At 36.3% G+C, this 20,343-nt stretch overlaps 1 protein-coding gene across 8 annotated transcripts in view; it reads left to right on the forward strand.

Annotated features, from left to right (window-relative positions):
- STARD13 (StAR related lipid transfer domain containing 13) overlaps positions 1-20,343 on the forward strand; it is a 624,823-nt gene that overhangs the window by 571,450 nt on the left and 33,030 nt on the right. For all 8 annotated transcript variants that reach the window (XM_074216050.1, XM_074216052.1, XM_074216053.1 and 5 more), the window contains 3 exons: positions 4,111-4,174; positions 17,132-18,528; positions 19,661-19,834. In XM_074216050.1, coding sequence (XP_074072151.1) covers positions 4,111-4,174; positions 17,132-18,528; positions 19,661-19,834 — 1,635 coding nt within the window. The remainder of the gene's footprint in view (positions 1-4,110; positions 4,175-17,131; positions 18,529-19,660; positions 19,835-20,343) is intronic.

Raw genomic sequence — 20,343 nt, forward strand, 5'->3', positions numbered from 1 at the left:
CTGCTATAGCCCAAGAGCACATCATGGACCAAGATCAAGATGGTCCTGTAGACATGGGCAGCAAACAGTCCACTCTGGGCAATGTCTCCATAGACCAGTCCCCTATGATAGAAAGCATTCAGAGAGCATACAAAAAGGGAAAATCCACTAAGGTCCAAGAGCTGGTTAAAGTATTTGAAGAGAGCATATCACATCTGGAAAAGTGCCAACTTTTGAGTATTGCAGCAGCCTATGGAGATCTAGAAGCAGTGAGGTACCTCCTCAAAGAAAAATTTGTTCAGTTACCCACAGAGCCAAATGATGATAATCCAGCTGTGGTTGCTGCTTATTTTGGACACATGGATGTTGTAAAAGAATTACTAGATTCCTTATTGGGTCCATGCAGCGACCAACAACTGTTGAATTGGATGTTAGCTATCGCTTGCCAACAAGGACACCTAGATGTTGTAAAACTCCTAGTGCTTACTTATAGTGCTGACCCAGAGAGCTATGCAGTGAGGAAGAATGAATTTCCAGTCATTATAAAGTTACCTCTTTATGCAGCTATCAAGTCAGGGAATGAGGATATTGCTATATTTCTGATTCGTCATGGGGCCTTCTTCTGTTCATACATTTTGATGGATAGTCCTGATCTAAGTAAACATCTTCTTAGGAAATATTTCATAGAGACGAGCATACCAGGAACTGGTTCTCCAACAAAAGCAAAAAGCCTTGGGAGACTTGCATGAACTGATGCTGAATGAAGTAAGCAGAACCAGAAGAACATTGTATACATTAATAGCAACATAGTATAATGAACAATTACAGTGGATTTAACTCTTCACAGTAACACAATGATCAAAGACAATTCTAAAGGACTTGTGATGGAAAGGAGTCTGAATTCATACCAAAGCATACTGTTTTCAATTTTTAAAATTTGTTTTATGTTTTTTCCCCTCATGTCTTTGCCCTTTTATTCTAATTCTTCTTTCTCAACATGACTCATATGGAGATATGTTTACCATAGTTATATATGTATAACCTATTACTTCCTGTTAAGGGAAGGGGGAAGGAAAGGGAGGGAGGAAGGGAAAAATGTGTAATTCAAAATCTTATAAAAATAAATGTTTAAAATTATCTTTGCATATAGTTGGAAAAAAATAAATTTAAAATTTGAATTAAAAAAGAAAAAAAATGAAGTCGGGGAGAATCGCTATACCAGTTTGAATAAACAAAGAGGAAATCTATACTGAATTCTGCTCAATTTTAAAAGCAATCAAAAATGAATTTTTAAGATATAGAGAAAATTCCAAAAGAAAATATTAGGAAAGGCATTATTATAGACATAACATATCTAAGAAGAAATTGGTAAATACTGCTTCATGTACCTAATTTCTCATCTCTGGAAAATCTTTATAAGAGTTTTAAATAGTTATATATTTTTTCTCTATTAGCAGTTATACTCCTATATACATATATTGAGTTATTTTTTAAGATGTATAGAAAACACTGATACAATCAGCTTTAGAAAATCACCTGCAGTTAGATTGTAGCAATCCAACTTTAAGGAACATTTCACCTGACTTTGTTCATCATAGGACAGGATTATGACCTATGGAGACATAGGGAAAGTGTGGCAAGAAGGATTAGGAATGAATGGCTGTGGTCATTAGTGCTAAAGTGAGAGAACTGAAATGAAAGATCCAATAAGGCTCATTTTTTAAAGGCTGGCAGACCTTCCTACTTATTTTGTGTCATCTTCTTATCAGTTTCAAAACCAGTCTCACTTTGTGAGACAGACCTGGCATGATTTTCCAAGGGAGAATGGCATCCATTATAGAAAGGTTGATTGTATTCTAGTTCACAAAAGGAACACCATTAATTTTCCATTGCATGGAATTATTTTAGGTTTTGTTTCAAGAATCATCATTGTTATAATTCTGAGGAATTTTTTAAGTTATTTTGAAAAAAAAAGAAAGAAAATAACCTGCAAAAAAACTGCCCATTCGCTTGTAGAACATATGCATTGTTGATTTTTTTTTGAAGCATTTGACTCAGTGGAGCATATCTTGGACTTAAAGACTTTTGGGTAAGGTATCTCCTATATTTTTAAATGATTTGTTGACTTTTTATGTGTTTATAACACTCTCACTTCTGAGCAAGACCTCATCTCTCTTGGAAAAAAAAGAAAAACAAGTAAAACAAACTAAGAGTGACTATGACTGATTGTACTTAAGTACATTTTATCATCAGTTCACCTGGAACCAAGCTTAGATAGTATCTAGAGTCTTAATTCTGAAGTATTTTCATCTTGTATTCTTTTATATCATTTTAATCATTATATCTGTGTGTATCCATATAAATATTAAGTATATAGTATATATATGTATTTGTAAATATACATCTTCAGGTTCTGTTTCCTTCAATATGTATAAATCTCCTAATATTTCTTTGTATTTCTCAAAATTCATAGCCTAAATCAAGTGTATTGATTGACTGAAGTGCTCGCTACATACTCCTGTTTGAGGATGACATTATGCAGTTTACCTCACACTTTTTAATATGCTGCTATATAGGCAGGCCATTAAGTTAATCTATATTAGAACTTGCAGATATTCTTCACAGGGCTAATTATAGAATTGAACAGGAGGGGAATGAACTGAATTATAATTGAGAAATTAGATCTTTCAGAGATCACAAGCCCTGCTCTGCAAAGTACATCTTTCTGCTGATTCCCAGTGGAGTTCTATACCTATAAATCATGAAGCACCACAGTAACAGAAGAATCTAAATAATATTTGATTCAAAGAACAATTGAAAAATGTTTGTTGGGTTTAAATGGACTTTAGGATATTGCTATTGACGACTTATAACTAATGACTAATATTAAAAATATATATTCAAGAACATTTATTTCTGAAAAAAGGGGATGTACTATGATCAAGAATAAGGGATGATAACTCATGAATTGCCCATATATTGCTCTTGATATTCATGAAATATTAAAATACCCAGAGGCAAGTCTCAAGTACACTATATAGATTTCTAGGAAGACCTAGATAAGAATCATACAGGATAAGAAAATATAGATGGCTCTATCTTTACTGAAGTACAAGTAATGAGAGCATAGACAAATAGAATATTGGAATTTAAGAAAATTGAATGACAGATAAATGAAATTACAGATAATGAGAAAACATCATAGTTTGAATTCTCACCTAATCAAACTTGTCATCAGAGAGACAAAGAAAAAGGAAAGTGTTTTTAGTTTACTATCTCATTTCCCCAGAGAACCTTATGATAGAGATGAGAAAAGGGAGAAAGCAAGCAATCAAAATTACTGGGCTCCACATCAACCACAGTTTCCTATAATAATACTTTTATTATTTTTCTATATCCAAGAAGTTATTTATCTTACTTCTATTATATTAAAAGGTCTTTCTGGGTAGGGATTTGTGTCCTCTTTACCTTTGTCTCTCCCCCAATCTTAGTATGGTGCATTACGTTTGTTAAAGTGTTTAGGAAGTGTTTGTTGAACGGATAAAATGGCTCTAAAGTATTCAGAATTTAATGACCAAATCAATTCAAATGCTTTCTTAGTCTCCATCATTTAAAGTTATTCAACAGAACAGCTTCCATCTCAAAAAGTACTGGAAAAAATAATAGAATATTCAAAATTAAATCTTCCTCACCATGAAAGGAAGCAGTTTTTGTCCAAACTTACAAAAATCCAGGCCCTCATGAGATAAAATGTGAATAAATGTGAATATGATAAAATGTTCCCTTCTCTTTATTGATTTAGGAAGTTCATTACTTTGTGAAAATTTCTAGAATGATTGTTGAATGTCTAAACAACATTTATTAAAGTTAAAGACCATCTTAAAATCAGTGTTCCAAACAACATAATGGAATGTATAAAAGTCTTTAATTTATCAGTGTATTTTTAATGGCACATGTTCAGTTCATATTCAATAGTGCGTGGCAGTATAGAAGGAATACAGGTTAATGTTTACTACGTTACAACCATGCTCGTGATTATTGCCCCTTTTGGAGACCTGTCATACTGAAGTTTTGTGGTTTTTTTCAGCCCTCAATATTGTTTGTGGTAATGTTGTTCTGCTTTATTTTTAGACGACTCAACACATTGAACAAGTGTGCCTCAATGAAACTGGATGTGAATTTCCAAAGGAAAAAGGTAGGTGAGAAAATCTGCATCAAAATAATGACTATAATGATAAACAAAGCAACCCCCCCAAAAAAATTCTTCTATAGTTTTGAATTAGATAAATGTTCCATTTTAATCATGATAGGCAAAATTATGATTTTAGGGGGGTTTTTAATATTGTATCACACAGTTTGACAGTGCCCTACAACATTTTTTATAAAAAGTTTGCACAGAGATCTATAATACTTTAAAATAACCGTAATGTTTATAATTATTATTCAGAAGTTAGTCTTTGCAGTCTGGGTCAATAACTTCTAAAGTTGCTGAAAAGTGGGAGTATGACCATATGGAAGGCCATATGTTTATCTTCCTCCTTCATATAGGAAAACTTTAGTTTTGTTTTCTTATTTTTTTTAGAAAAAGAAAAAACATAATTTGCAACTTTTATAAAAAAGTATGGATTTCACATTTTGGGATGAGTGTAAGGATGTTTTTATATATATATATATATATATATATATATGTGTGTATATAATGTGTGTGTGTGTGTGTATATATATATATATATATACATATGTATATATGAAAACTGATAGTTTCAGAGTCAGTCTTGAGTAATTGAAACTTTAAAATAATCTTAAGCTTGTCTTTCTGCTCTAGAAAAAGAACAGTTAACAAAGATTTTGGTATAACAAACTTTAAAAGCACAGTTTGGGGCCTCAGAATTTGAAGGAAAATAAGTAAAAAATGAAAAGAAATAGCCAATAGAACATAGATCTTTTAATGTTGAGTAGCTTATCCAGTCAAAATAGCAGGAAAGAATATGAGAATAAACCTTACTGAATTGCCCTCTTGAGTAACATATACATTATTTGAAACCTAAGGGTCAAGTTTTGCTTGGTTCTTATTGAAGCCAAGAGGAACCACACCTTTGTGCCTGAAGTGTGTGTGTGTGTGTGTTTGTGTGTGTGTGTATTCATACTGTACAAGCATACTTAGAGCATGTATATGTATGACAGCCTGTTCCATATATTTGATAATGGCATGTTTCAAGAGAAAATAATAAAATTAGCAATATCACTTATCTTTGCCAAAATAAAATATTATTTCTTTTAATTATTGCCAAGTTTTGAAAATTATACATGTGAAATATTTTTGAAATCATTGCAAGTTTATTCACTCAGTGACCTTATACCATTTTAACTATGCAAATGCTCTTCCATAGACTTAATTTAATATGTAGAACTGCTTTGTTGGATTTTCCTAGTTAATTTGATTGCCTTATCAAAATCTTTTTAAAGTCATTGCTTAACCACAGCTGTCTCAAGAACAGCTCCCTTTTCAAATTGTGATGTGAATGGTGGGAGCAGCAGTGACTTTGGGAGGGAAGGGGACAGTGATCTTGGTTTTCAAGTTAGTCATTGTGACTTCCTCTCTACCTACTCACAGATCTTGCTAATAACCAGTATTCATGACTAGGATACTAGATAACAACTAAGAATAAATCCCTGTTTTATGTTATAAATTTAAGGGATCTAAAACCCTATACAGATACTTGTAAGATATTAACTGGAGCAGATTACGAAGCACTGATAGGCACTAAGTAGAGTGTGAGTAATTTAAAACTAAAATAGAAATCAGAGTCCATGACCCTACTTTATTGGAGCTGCAAATGACTTTGGAAAAATGAGACATAAAGGAAAAAGAAATCAAAGCAGCAGTACTTCTTATATTCTGTAGTTATGGCTTCATGAAAAGTCAGACAAGAAAATTCTAATTAGAAAAACAAACACTGAAATCAATACAAAAGCCATAACCCCTTCTCCAGTCTATAGAAGTCTAAGTTTGTTTAAGCAATGGAAGGAAGTTTTACAAAGATTTATCTTGGAAGCATACTCATCCTTCTCACTGACAGCTAAAAAATACTTGCATTTCTGTAGGTCTCCAAACCTCCTAAAGATGCTTATGAATTTGCAAACTGGAGAAGTGACTGCCTCCTGGGTCTAAATATTAGAAAAGTACAAGTTTCACAGAAGGCAAAGATAGGGTGTTTTGTTGTTGTTGTTGTTGTTTATTTTTTAAGAGATAGGTGCCTTTTGTCATCTGAATTAATATTAATACCATGACCCAATTTAAAATTTTTATCGAAACTGAAGCAGTGTTCATGTCCCAACTCTAGCTTATAATGACTGATGACACTAGACTTCTCAGTGCTTGAGGCAACTTAAGTTGTTGAGAAGGTGCCAATGTGCACTAATAGTTCTCTAGTCCAGTGAAATGTTATGTCCACACCCCTATGCCTTTGCCTATTGAAAATGAAACATTGACCTCTGAAGATGCATGGTTAAAGCTTTCACTTCATTTCCCTAAAAGCCATTTTTTGAGTTATTTGATTTTTGTCTTAATTAGTACATTATTGGTGATTGAACCAAGGGCTGTGTTTTGACTCCACTGAGACACTATGATCCTTCAGGCAGACATGGTTAATATGCCCCTATTTATCCTTTGGTCCTTCATCAGATGCCAGATGAAAATCACATGCACCCATAAATGTGTGTGTGTGTGTTTACACACACACACCCCTTAAAGACCATGCATAGACTTGCAGTAGAAAATAGCATCAGGATCTCCTTACTTTCCCAGTGAAATCCTTTGTAGTTGGAAAAGTTATGAATCTTGATTGTGCATTTTTTGGAATTAAATTTTTTTATGTTATGAACCCCTTTAATAATTTGTGGGCCCCTATTCAGAATAATGTTTTTAATGCATAAAATAAAATACAGAAAAAGTATATTATATTAAAATAAAGTTCACAGACCCTTGGCTTAAGAATCCCCAATCTAGAAGGTTCACATAATCCTGGCCAAAGAGACGTTTTCTTGAAAACCAATCAACAATAACCATCTCATCCTCTCAAACCCTTAACTATTATAGAATCCTAAATTATATAGGGGCAGTTCAGTTTTTCAGTTCCTATTAACCTTAATGTCTGTTCCACAACTAAATCTCTACATAACTCTGGACTTCCTGCTTTTGGCAGCTTTGGATCACAAGGATCCCATGCTTCCAGATGGAAAGAAATGTCAACTGTTCCTTATCATTACTCATGAGATTTATCCTTAATTCATGACATATATCCATATATTGTAATATTCCATATCTTGTAGTATTCATATTGTATCATCCCAGGTTGGACTGGAAGCCAGAGATTGATGGCTCTGCCATCAGTGCTATATGTAATATTTTACAAAAAGAATGTATTATGTATTATGCCTCAGTTTTTTCATCTGAAATTCAGGTAACCATGCTTCCCTCCATACCTTCACATCCTTATCCTACCTTCCACACACCATTATGTAATATTTGAGAGATGTTCAGTCCAAAAATATGGACTAAGATTTCTAATTCATTTAGATTAACATGAAGAAAGATGATGGAGTCACACTGCCTCCTGATCATTTTAAGAGAAATAACAGCTGCTGCCACAGAAATCATGACCCTGTGTAGTTTTCTCCTACTTCAGTACACCCCCGCATCTCCCAACAAACTAAATATCTTCTGGCAATCCTCAGTGGGAGAGAAGAGCTCAAGTGGGGAAGTTTTTATTCAACCACTCCCATGGAGTAGTGAGCATTACAGGCTTGGTCTTGTGCCCCATGAGTCTTAGCTAATTTGAATGCTGAAGTGGGATTTGGTGGCTTCTGAAATATTCATAGGTAACTTGTTTTCTTTGTGTTTTCTTTATTTGGGTTACTGTGACCCAAATAGAGCAGTATTTCCCGGGAGTAATTTCATCTTTACTAGTTGTCTTCCCTCTTGTTCTCATCCTTTGACTGAATTGTGCTGCCTCTGCAAAAGATGGGTTTCCACTCTACATCATGGTGCCCCATCTGCTCAGTTAAAAGTAAAATAATCATAATCTCACTAGTGTATCCTCGAGACTGTGTCTCATTTTCTAGCATCAGCAACCTTATTTGAGTTAGCTTTTGAGAGCAAAATGAGACCAGCATTAAATATTGCTCTATTTTAAAGGATCTCAACTTATTTTTTCATAAATTTCCCTTTCCTTGTACTTCTAAAATACTTGTTGCCCCACCCCACCCCTTCAAAATGGCTTTTTTTCTAGATGCTCACTCAGGGGACCTAGTGGTCTTACTATAAATTCTGATATACAGTGATGTCTTTATTTGAACAAATTCCCTGGGAACAAAGCTGCTTTATATGAAAGCAGTCACGTTTAAAAAAAAATCTTCATAAATCATGCAAAGCAGAGAAGCCTGCAGCTGCAAAGACAGAAATATCCACAGAAACAGCTTCAGTTTGTCCCTGTACAGTTGAGGGTAGAGAGAGCCCACCAGAGGAAAGATTTTGATATCAACTAAAATGGCTTTCGGGTTCTATAGATTAAGGGTTCTTTTAAAAAGTGTATTTTAAAATTTTATTTCATTTAATATTTCCCAATTTAAAAGATTTTTTACAATCATTTTTTAAAAATTGAGTTGCAAGTTCTCTCCCTCTCTCCCAACTTTCTTTCTCCCCTTTGAAAAGGCAAGAATTTGATTTTTATTTTATGCGTGAGGTCATACAAAATATATTTTTATATCAACCATGTTGCAAAAGAAAGCATAAACAAAATAATTTTAAGCAATAAATATGAAGTTAAAAAGTAAACTTCAGGGGGAGTGGAGCCAAGATGGCGACAAGAGCAGATTGTGTCTTAAGCGCTCTCTCATAAATCTTCGAAACTAAGGACTCTAACTAAATTTTCAAGAGACAGAACCCACGGAGGGATGCAGTGAGGCAGTTCTCCTACTCAAGGTAACCTGGAAAAGAGCAGAAAGGCTTTGCTCCCTGGGGTTGGAGGGGCAGCCCACCAGAGGGGTGGCCTGCCAGAGCGAAAGAATTTCAGCCTCCCGGAGGCAGCCCCAGGGCACTGGGAGCCACAGCTCACAGCAGTGGGGGGAGTTTCCTGAGCTACTCCCCAGGGAGCACCGGGCATAAATTGGGGGAACAGCGGAGGACCACTGCCAGAGCAAGCACATAAAGCCCAGCATTCAGGGCACGCATCGAGCAGCATGGCCACCACAGCCCAGATCCAGGAAACAGAAGCAATCTGAGCCTGTATGAGCCCCAGGGCATGAGCCCATTGAACCTAGGGAGGGGAGTGAAGAGAGAGACTGCAGAACTCTGCCCCTGGAACAGGACTCTGGGGTTCTGACCACATTCAGATCCTGATTGCAGTCTAAACCCCCCATAGAACAGCAGGGCCCCCTCCACCTCAGCCCCATGACAGGGGTGGGGGGGGCGCATATGGCCATTCACAGACCAGGAGGGCGGACAGAGGCTCACACACTGAGACCCTTGTGGGAGTGTCCCAAAAGCTCAGGAAGCACCCCCAAAACAGGCTTAGGCTGGGAAAATGAGCAAGCAGAGAAAAAAAGAGGAACACCATTGAGAAATCCATTATCTATGATCCTAAGAGGTATCAAAATACTCAGTCTGAAGATGAGGAAGCACAAGCTCCTGCATCTAAAGCCTTCAAGAAAAACAGAAATTGGGCTCAGACTATGACAGAGCTCAAAAAAGACTTTGAAAATCAAATGAGGGAGTTAGAAAAAAAAACTGGGAAAAGAAATGAGAGAGATGCAGGAAAAACATGAAAATGAAATCAGCAGCTTAGTCAAGGAAATCCAAAAAAATGCTGAAGAAAATAGCATGCTAAAAACCAGCTTAGGTCAAATGGATAAAACAGTTCAAAAAGTTATTGAGGAGAAGAATGCTTTAAAAAGCAGAATTCACCAGATGGAAAAAGAGATAAGAAAACTTTATGAGGAAAACAAATCCTTCATACAAAGAATAGAACTCGGGGAGTTTGATGAATTTACAAGAAATCAGGGCTCAATATTTCAAAACCAAAAAAATGAAAAATTAGAAGAAAATGTGAAACATTTCATTGAAAAAACAACTGATATGGAAAACAGATTTAGGAAAGATAATTTAAAAATTATTGGAATACCTAAAAGTCATGATCAGGAAAACAGCCTTGACATCATTTTCAAAGAATTACTACAGGAAAATTGCCCTGATATCCTAGAAGCAGAGGGCAAAATAGAAATGGAGAGAATCCACCGATCCCCCTGAGAAAGAGATCCCAAAAAACCAATCCTTAGGAATATTATAGTCAAGTTACAGAACTCTCAAATCAAAGAGAAACTATTACAAGCAGCCAGAAGGACACAGTTCAAATATCGTGGAACTGCAATCAGGATCACACAGGACTTAGCAGCAACTACATTAAAAGCTCATAGGACTTGGAATATAATATACTGGAAGGCAAAAGAGCTTGGAATGCAACCAAGAATCAACTACCCAGCAAAACTGAATGTCCTCTTCCAGGGAAAAAGATGGACTTTCAACGAACCAGGGAAATTCAAATGTTCCTGTTGGAATGGCCAGAGCTGAACAGAAGGTTTGATCTTCAAATACAGAACTTAGGTGAAGCATAGAGATTGGAGAAGGGGAAAATATGAGGGACTTAATGATGATGAACTTCATGTATTCCTGTATAGAAAAATGACACTGATAATACTCATATGAACCTTCTCAGCTAATAGAGCAGGTAGAAGGAGCTTTTATAGATGAAGCACAGGAGAAAGCTGAATTTGAAGATAAAATATGGTGTAAAAAATGGAGTCAAATAGAAAAAGGGAAATTTAATGGGAGAAAGAAAAAGGAGAGGGGGGAATAGGCCAAGATATTTCATATAATAAAATTTTTCTTTATTCCAATGAGCTATTGCAATGATTTGAAAGGGGGGAAGGCAAGGGGGAATGAGGGAACCTTTGCTCTTATCAGAGGTGGCTAGGAGAGGAAACAGCATATATACTCAATGGGGTATAGGCATCTGGAGTAAGAAGGAGGAGGGGACAGGGGAGAAAGGGGGCATGTGAGTGATGGAGGAGAGGATGGACCATGGGGGGGGGGGGGGAGTGGTCAGATATAACACATTTTCTTTTTTATTTCTTGCAAGGGGCTGGGATTGGATGGCCTGTCCAGGACCATAGGACCAGGTGAATGTTGGGCCTAAGGGGTGGTAAGGGGGCTCGGGGCCTCTTGGCCCCAGGGCCGGGGATCTGTCTGCTGCACCACTCAGAGACCCTACAGCAGAGTCAGAGTGAAAGGAGAGAGAAAATATAGTACATGGTAGTGGAGAAATATGAAAGGAGGGAGTTGCAATCTGCAATGGCAACAGTGGAAAAATATGGAAGTAACTTTTGTGATGGACTTATCATAAAGAATATGATCCACCCACGACAGAGTTGTTGGTGTTGGAACACAGACTGAAGCACATTTTTTATTATTATTATTTGGGGGGGGGGTGCAGGGCAAATGGGGCTGGGTGGTCTGCCTGGGGCCGCATAGCCAGGTGATCTTTGGGTGTCTGAGGCTGGATTTGGACCCAGGTGCTCCTGGCTCAAGGGCCAGTGCTCTGTCTGCCACCCAGCCACCCCTACTATTATTACTATATTATTTTATTTTGGGTCTTTTTTTTTCTTTTTTTTTGGTTTCTGCAGGGCAGTGGGGTTGGGGTGGCTTGCATGTCACACGGCTGGGTGATTGTTGGGTGTATGGGGCCAGATATGGGCTTGGGTGCTCCTGGTTCCAAGGCTGGTGCTCTGTCCATTGCGCCACCTGGCCATACCTACAATTATTACTATTTTTTTAAATTTTAATTTTTTCTCTCCCCTTTATCGCTCAAGCAAGTCTATATTTTTTGGGGGAGGGGGTATTTTGTTTACTCTTAAACAAGAATATTTTATTAATGTATAAAAACTATTTCTACAAAATGAGAATAAATAAATATTAAACATAAAAAAGTAAATTTCAATATGTATTCAGCATTAAACAGTTCTCTTTCTGGAGCTGGATAGCATTTTTCATCTTCATTCCTTTGGAGTCATCTTGGATCATTGTCTTAATCAGAGTAACTAAATCTTACAGCTGATAATCATTACAGTATTGGTGTTACAGTCTACAATGTTCTTCTGGTTCTGCTAACTTCATTTTGCATGAGTTCATGTAAATCTTAGGGTTTTTTCCTGAAACCATCCCCTTGTTATTTGTTATATCACAGTAACATTTCTTCACAATCATATACAACTTAATTCAGGCATTTCTTAGTGGATGAGCATCTCCTTGATTTCCAGTTGTCACCACACAAAAAAAAAAAGGTCTGCTATGAATGTCCTTTTCCCTTTTCCTTGATCTCTTTGGAATATAGACCTAATAGTGGAATTGTTGGGTCAAAGATATGGACAGTTTGATGGTCCTTTGGGCATAGTTCTGTATTGTTCTTCAGAATGGTTGGACTAGTAGTTCACATCTCTTAACAACAATACATTAGTGTCCCTATTTTTCCACGTCCTCCCAGCATTTGTTATTTTTCTTTTCTGTCATTAGTCAATCTGATAGATGTGAGGTAGTACCTCAGTTGTTTTGGTTTGCATTTCTTTAATCAGTGATAGTCTTTGTTTTTCATTTGACTTTTCATAGATTTTATTCCTTCTTAAAACTGCCCATATAATCCTTTGATCCTTTATCAACTAAGAAATGGTTCTTACTTTATAAATTTGGCTCGGTTCCCTATATATCTGAAAAAATGAGGTCTTTATCAAAGAAACTGGCAAAATGTTCCCAGTTTCCTGTTTTCCTTCTAATTTTGACTACATTGGATTTTGTTTATGCAAAAGCTTTTTAATGTCATGTAATCAAAATTATCTGTTTTATTACCCGTAATCCCCTCTATCTCTTGTTTGGACATAAATTCTTCCCTTAACCAGAGATCTGACAGATACGTTTTTCCATGTTCCACTAATTTATTTATAATATCACCCTTTTTGTCTAAACCATTTAAACATTTTGACCTTATCTTGGAATATGATGTGAGATGTTGGTCTGTGCCTAGTTTCTGGCTACTTTCCACTTTTCCTAACAATTTTTGTTAAATGTTTGATCCAAAACTTGGATCTTTGGATTTATCAAAGACTAGTTTACTATGGTCACTTAGTACTGCATATATTGTGCCTAATCTATTCCTCTGATCCTATCTCTTTCTTAGACATTTTTATATTGTTTTGATGATTACACACTTTTTTAACAGAATTTGGAATCTTGCATTGCTAGGTTTCCTGCCTTAACATTTTTTTCCCCATTGATTCCTTTGATATCCTTGACCTTTTCTTTTTCCAGATAAATTTCATTAATATTTTCCTAGCTTTGTAAAAAAGAATTCTTAGGTAGTTTGATATGGTGCTGAAAAAATAAGTTAACTAAGGTAAAATTGTCATTTTTATTTTTTCCTCAGTCTACCCATGAACAATTAATGTTGCCCTAATTGTTTAGATTTGTTTTCATTTGTACAAAAAAAATGCTAATTGTTTTCATATAGTCTCTAGGTTTGTCTTGGCTGGTAAACTCTCAAGTATTTATATTGTTTATAAATATAGATATAATTATGCTGAATTTTGTTGGTAGTTTTTGGTAGTTTATAGAAATGATATATGTAGATTTTTTTATATCCTAGAAATCTGAAACAATGAAAAACTTCAACAACTAGTGTTTTAGTTGATTTTTCTAGGGTTCTGTAAGCATACCATCATATTAATTTGTTTCCTCATTACCTCTTTTTATTTCTTCAAATACTTTAATTTTGTAGCAATAATAGACATCCTTGCTTCACCCCAATTTTATTGGGAAGACTTCAGTTTTATCCCCATTCTAGATGATGCTTGCTATAGTTTAAAATGAATTCTAATTGTCATTTAAAAAAACTTTCCATTGATTTCTATGTTTTCTGCTGTGTTTAATAGGAATGATTAGAGGCTTCTTAACCAATTTTTTTTTAATATTCTGATCACTAAATTTCAATATAATTGTTTCCTTTGTGATCTATATCATTTATTTTATTCATTTAAAATTCATTATTCTGGTATGAGATCCATAGTTTTCACCAGACTTTAGCATAGTGTTTACTAAAATGCCAATGGGAACTTTTTGCCAGAATGGAAAAACTTGCTGCTTCCCTCTCCTTTGATTATGTCTCTTCCTCTTCTCCCCAAAAGAGTCCTTTTGCTCTCCATGAAGAGAAATCTTTTGGTAGGAATTTGTATTTATTGACTGAACCTCTACTAAGACTCATTCACATTGAAGCATCATCTCAATCAAGAACTTGTGATTTTAAACCTTAAAGAAATAATTCTAAATATGAAGCCAAAGACTTTAGGAGTTTGGGATTTCAGCATCTAAGTGGGGAGGGTTTTGTTTTGGACAGAAACTACAACTACCATGATCTCTTTAATTCTTACTTCCCTGAGGTCTCCTCTCTTCTGTTCCCTAACCTTGGTTCCAACCAGAAGCCAACTAACCCAAGGCTCTTAGAAGCAGTTTTTCTATACATTTGATATTTTTTAGTTGTTATTTTGTGGCACACTTGATATTGTATAGTTGTTTTTTGGTTTTACAAACTCTAACCTCCTCTTCCCTCTCCTCCCCACCTGGGTCCTCGAACATATACTATACTGCCTCTATTAATAAGTTTCTGGTAAGTATGTTGTTATAAAACAAGCATCCTTTATGCTTTTCCTCCTAGGTCTTCTATCAGGTTACAAACTTACTATGAATTAGCAGTGCTATATGACAAGAAGAGCTAATGTGATTTAGGTTGGGTTTATTTTTTTGCAAGGCAAATGGGGTTAAGTGGCTTGCCCAAGGCCACACAGCTAGGTAATTAAGTGTCTGAGGCTGAATTTGAACTCAGGTTCTCCTGACTCCAGGGCCAGTGCTCTATCTACTGCACCACCTAGCTGCCCCTAAAGCTAATGTGATTTAACAGGTGATTTAACCTTTCAGTCCTCCAGGAAACTCCAAGATTGCAAATTGAAAAATAGTTATTGACTTGCATTAGAAGTTTATAATAATAATAGTGATAGTAGCAACAGTGGCAGTAGTATCTTTACATAGTGAATTGTGCTTCTATAGAATCTCAGTTGGACCACCTAGTCCAACTTGCAACAGAGCAAGAATTGCTTCTGGAGAATCCCTTGCTTCCTTGAAGTCTCAGCTAAAGTTCCACCTCTTTCAGGGAGGTTTCCCCACACCTCCTTACTCTTACTATCTTCTCTCTGATACTGCTCCAAATTCATAATATATAATTTATAAATATTGATTGTATACAGTTGTTTTCATGTTTTCTACTCTGTTATATTGTGAGGACCTGGTGAGAAGGCACTGCATTTTGACTTTCTTTATATCCCTAGCACTTAATACATGGCTGTTTTCCTATCTGGCATGCACACTTTGTTGTTGTTCACATATGACTGTTTGGGTTTTGCCATGTCCTTCTCCAGCTCATTTTCCAGACGATGAACTGAGGCAAGAAGGGTTAAGTGACTTACCCAGCTCTAAGTGTTTGAGGCCAGATTTGAACTCAGGAAGAGGAGTCTCCCTGACTCTAGACCAGCACTCTACCCTCTTTGCCACCTAGCTGCCCCTAACATGCATATAATAGGTGATTAATAAATGCTAGATGGTTGTTTCCAACAAGTGGTCATCAAACCTTCACTTGAAAACCTCCAATTAGAGAAAAATCCTCTGACTCCTTGGGACATCCCAATCCTCTTTTAAGTAACTCGAATCGTTAGCCCCAATTCCATTCTTCTGCAGCTTCTATTAATAGATGAAAATCTTCAAATATTTGAAGACAGTTATCATCCCTTCTTCTCTCCCAAGTCCTTAGGTTCCCATGCTAAACATGAGCTATATCATGAGCAGACAGCCTTTTACTATCCTGTTGGCCATCACATATTTGAAAGGCTGTAGCAACAGATTTGTTCTGCTTGACCCTGGAGAACCAATCTTCATAAGGCATGAACTTTGGAGCCTTTCCTTCATTATTCTGATTGCTTATTTCTATATGATCTAGTAGGCGATCTCCTAAATTAATGATAGCTTTCTTCAAATATGCTTCCAGGAATTAAACACAATATTCTAGAAGTGTTCAGCAAAGCATAATAATAGTATTACCTCCCTAGATCTGGACATTGTACCCTTCTTAATTCTTCCATAGATTGCTTTAATTTCTTTGATTGCTTTATCACACTTGAAAACCATGCATATTTTATGTCAGGACTTTTAAGAGAAGAAAATAATGCTCAGGTAAATTAATTTCACAGATGATAAGGAGAAGCACTGGATCTCAATCTTAGGTCCTTCTGAATCAGACCATGATGTACTTTCCATTATACTAAACTCCTCCTTAGGCTAGTTGAACAAAAATGACCATCCCGGTATCCATTAGACTAATTTCATCATAAATCACCTTCCTGAACTTCTAAAGCCATAATCTTAGAAAATATTGACGCATCAAGAGTATATCTTATTCAAAATAGCTGAAGAATCACTAAACAAATAGACAGTGAGACCAGGAACAATGCAACACCTCTTTGGAGTCAGTCATTGAATGCCTTGTACAGATGATGTTTTTAGAACCTATATAGCTAATAAAAGGAAGAGATGTGGACAGAATCATGAAATGAAGTTATTGTGGGGTATCTGGAAGGACTGAAAACAGGACTACTATGAATGAATAAAAGGAAAAGTTAATTTTAATTTGCTTGAGAAAGCTAAAAAGAATGGGTAAGTGAAGAGGAGAAAACTAGGAGAGTGAGAGTTAAAGTGTTATGAGGCATAAAAGTTTCTACTTTTCAATAGATTGCATAATTCGATAAGAATAGGATTATAAAATTTTGAAGCTGGATGTTACCTCAAAAGCTATCATGCTCACTTTTCCATTATGCTGATGAGAAAACAGGCTCAGAGTAAGTTGCTAGTTAATAGCAGAATTGGAGTCAGGTTGCCACTTCCACATACTTTCCGCTCTACGAATAATGTAATTCTCTAAATACTATGTTATACTATCATATTTTTCAGAGTGATGATTCAGATGAAGAAGACCTATGTATCAGTAATAAATGGACTTTTCAAAGGACAAGCAGGAGATGGTCTCGAGTGGACGACATCCACACATTGTTCCCCCAAGCAAACAGACATGGATCATCTGGGGACATCAGAATGAAAACCACCACAAGCAGTGAGAGCGTCCTTACTGACCTGAGTGAACCCGAGGTCTCTTCTATTCACAGTGAAAGCAGTGGAGGGAGTGACAACAGGAGCCAGTCTGGCATTAATCACACCAGCAGAGAGGCATTTGACTGTTCAGGACAGTACTGTGGGGAGACCCCAGTCATGCTTGATTCCACTTTAGTCAGTGGCAGCTTCTTACAGAACCCCAAAGACATTACCAGTTATACTTTTCACCCAAAGAATGAGAAACCAACGCGAACCAGAGCCAAATCTTTCTTAAAACGAATGGAGACACTAAGGCCTAGAGGGACTCATGGGAAGGTAAAGGGATCAAGGACAGGTGGCTTGGTGATAAGCGGGCCTGTTCTTCAACAGGAGCCAGAATCCTTAAAGACTATGCATTGTGTGCCATTAGCAAATGGGGATTTCCAAAACTTACCCCAAGATTCAACCAAGAAAGGACTTCCATTCTCTGCCAAGTCCAGCAGTGATAGCAGCCAATCAGAAAACAGCAGTAGTGGTGTGAGCACACCCTGCCTGAAGGATCGCAAGTGCCATGAAGCCAACAAACGAGGGGGAATGTATCTGGAAGACCTCGATGTTCTATCTGGGACAGTGCTTCAAGAAGTTGTAGACCAAAACCATCAAAATGACTTTCACTCCCAGGAGAACCTTGTGGTCCATATCCCCAAAGACCACAAACCAGGCACTTTCCCTAAGGCACTTTCTATCGAAAGCCTCTCACCAACAGATAATAGCAATGGGGTGAACTGGAGGACAGGTAGCATCTCTCTGGGCCGACAACAGTGCCCTAGTACAAAGGAACCCAGACTTGTGGCTTCTTGTCACCGAGAAAGTAGAGTTAGTATTTATGACAATGTCCCAGGCTCACATTTGTATGCAAGCACAGGAGATCTTTTGGACTTAGAGAAAGATGACCTCTTCCCTCATTTAGATGACATTCTGCAACATGTTAATGGACTCCAAGAGGTAGTGAACCACTGGTCAAAGAATGTCTTGCCTGAACTTCAAACAGATGATACATTAGTTGGGGAACCTGGTTTGTCACCCTTTGCATCTCCCAACCAGATTACATTAGATTTTGAGGGGAACTCTGTTTCTGATGGTCGTACAACACCTAGTGACATGGAAAGGGATGGAACCTCCCTTAATGACTCAGAGGCAGCTGGAGTCAGAGAAAGGAGGGATTCTGGTGTCGGGGCATCACTCACCAGGCCAAACAGGTTGGTAATAACAGTGAATATTTCTTTTTTTTTCCCTCTACTAATTATGAAAAAATTATGTCACCACAAATTAATCCAGAAAGATACTGTTATTGAAACTTTGTTGCATTCCTATAATCATGGATATTTATGCTCCATTATATAAGTTTGGTTAGAATGTTTGATTATGATTTTCAATTTTCAATTTAATCAAAAGGAGAATCTCTGTGACCTAGGGGAATAACCTTGTGTAAATTTGGTCTACACTTGAAATGTCCTTTGACTTACAGCACAAATACTTCTTCACAAAAAAAAAAGTTATGTATGGTGACTATCTGGTACAAACTTTCTTTTGTATAGAAACATTAACACCATATTGTTTAGTACTTGCATATAAAAGATCCAGTAAACATCTTTGAATTTCATTGAAATGTTGTATGACTACTGTGAATGTGTTTGATTTGTATTTATCACCTCCTCCCAAACTTAAATTAATTTTCTTATGAAAATTTGAAGTTAATAGAAATGTCCAGTGGTTTTTAACAGAAATACAAAATACCATTTGGAAAGCAATGTAGAAAATTAATTTTCTGAAGTAATGTAGATAACTTTTCTAACCTCTGAATATTTAAGAAATACTTATTTGTAAGGGAAAAAGTTTCTTTGAAACACAAAAGGGTTTCTATTTTCTTATTTTATATGGTAAGTAAAAATTAACAATAACAAAGATGATAGCATTTATATAGAATTTCAGTGTTTTCTGTATTGTGAAAGGCTATGCTATCTATAATTTACTGAATCAAATCCAGTTAACCTTGCTTTGCTATCTGTAACTTTACAAATTTTATCTCATTTTATCCTCACAACAATCCTGGGAAGTAGGAGCAGTCATTATCTACATTTACAGATCAGGAAAATGAGGCATAAAAGTTAAGTAACTTGCTTAGGGTCACACAGCTAGTAAATGTGTGAGATTAGATTCGAATTTGTCTTGGTTCCAAGTCCAGTGTTCTATCCACTTTGCCATCTTGCCACTTTTGGTTTTCTTAGTGCTGCATTTATATATAAAAACCCCTGCCAATTACTTGTAAATCATCATTGTCGTGTATTTTTGGGTAAAGTAATAGTCTGTTTCTCTGGTTTTCTGGTAAAGGAGGTTACGATGGAATAGTTTCCAGATCTCTCATCAGCCAACTCACTCCATAGCATCTCCACAAATCAGTAATCAGACAGCTGGCCAGTTGAATCTCCTCCAGCGATTCTCACTCCTTCGCCTCACTGCCATCATGGAGAAATATTCCATGTCAAATAAACATGGCTGGACATGGTAAGGAACATATATTTACCTAAGAATAAATTGTTTATTCTAGTCTGAAGCAACTTAAGGTAGTAGCAAAGCCTTGATCTCTTTATTTTCTTTATTCCAAAAAGCCATCCCACAAGTATGACCTTTTCTGTAGTTTACTAAGTGTGATCCATTAAGCTGTGCTTTGCCATCTGCAGCCCCACACATCATTATGGGCAGTCACAGCTAGCAGATACTTAGATTCTAGTAATCTTTGCTTTATTTGTAGTCCCCAGTTGGTTTCCAGGAAAGGTAGTCAGGCTCAAGGAAAGGGGGAAAAAAGAGTAAAGGATGATTAATTATGAACAGAGAAATTAAAAATAAACTTGCCATAAAATTAGTCTGGCAGTTTGAAAAGGAACATCTGTCGCTTGAACCTCATAAGAGTGCAGCTTATTGGAAGAGCTCAACATTTACTCCATTTATTGAATTCAAAGAGTGTCTAATCCTGTCAAAAAATTCTATTTTTGTTTCATTGGCAAATACAAACA

Source organism: Macrotis lagotis, chromosome 1 (assembly GCF_037893015.1).
Source record: "Macrotis lagotis isolate mMagLag1 chromosome 1, bilby.v1.9.chrom.fasta, whole genome shotgun sequence".
NCBI classification, from domain to species: Eukaryota; Metazoa; Chordata; class Mammalia; order Peramelemorphia; family Peramelidae; genus Macrotis; species Macrotis lagotis.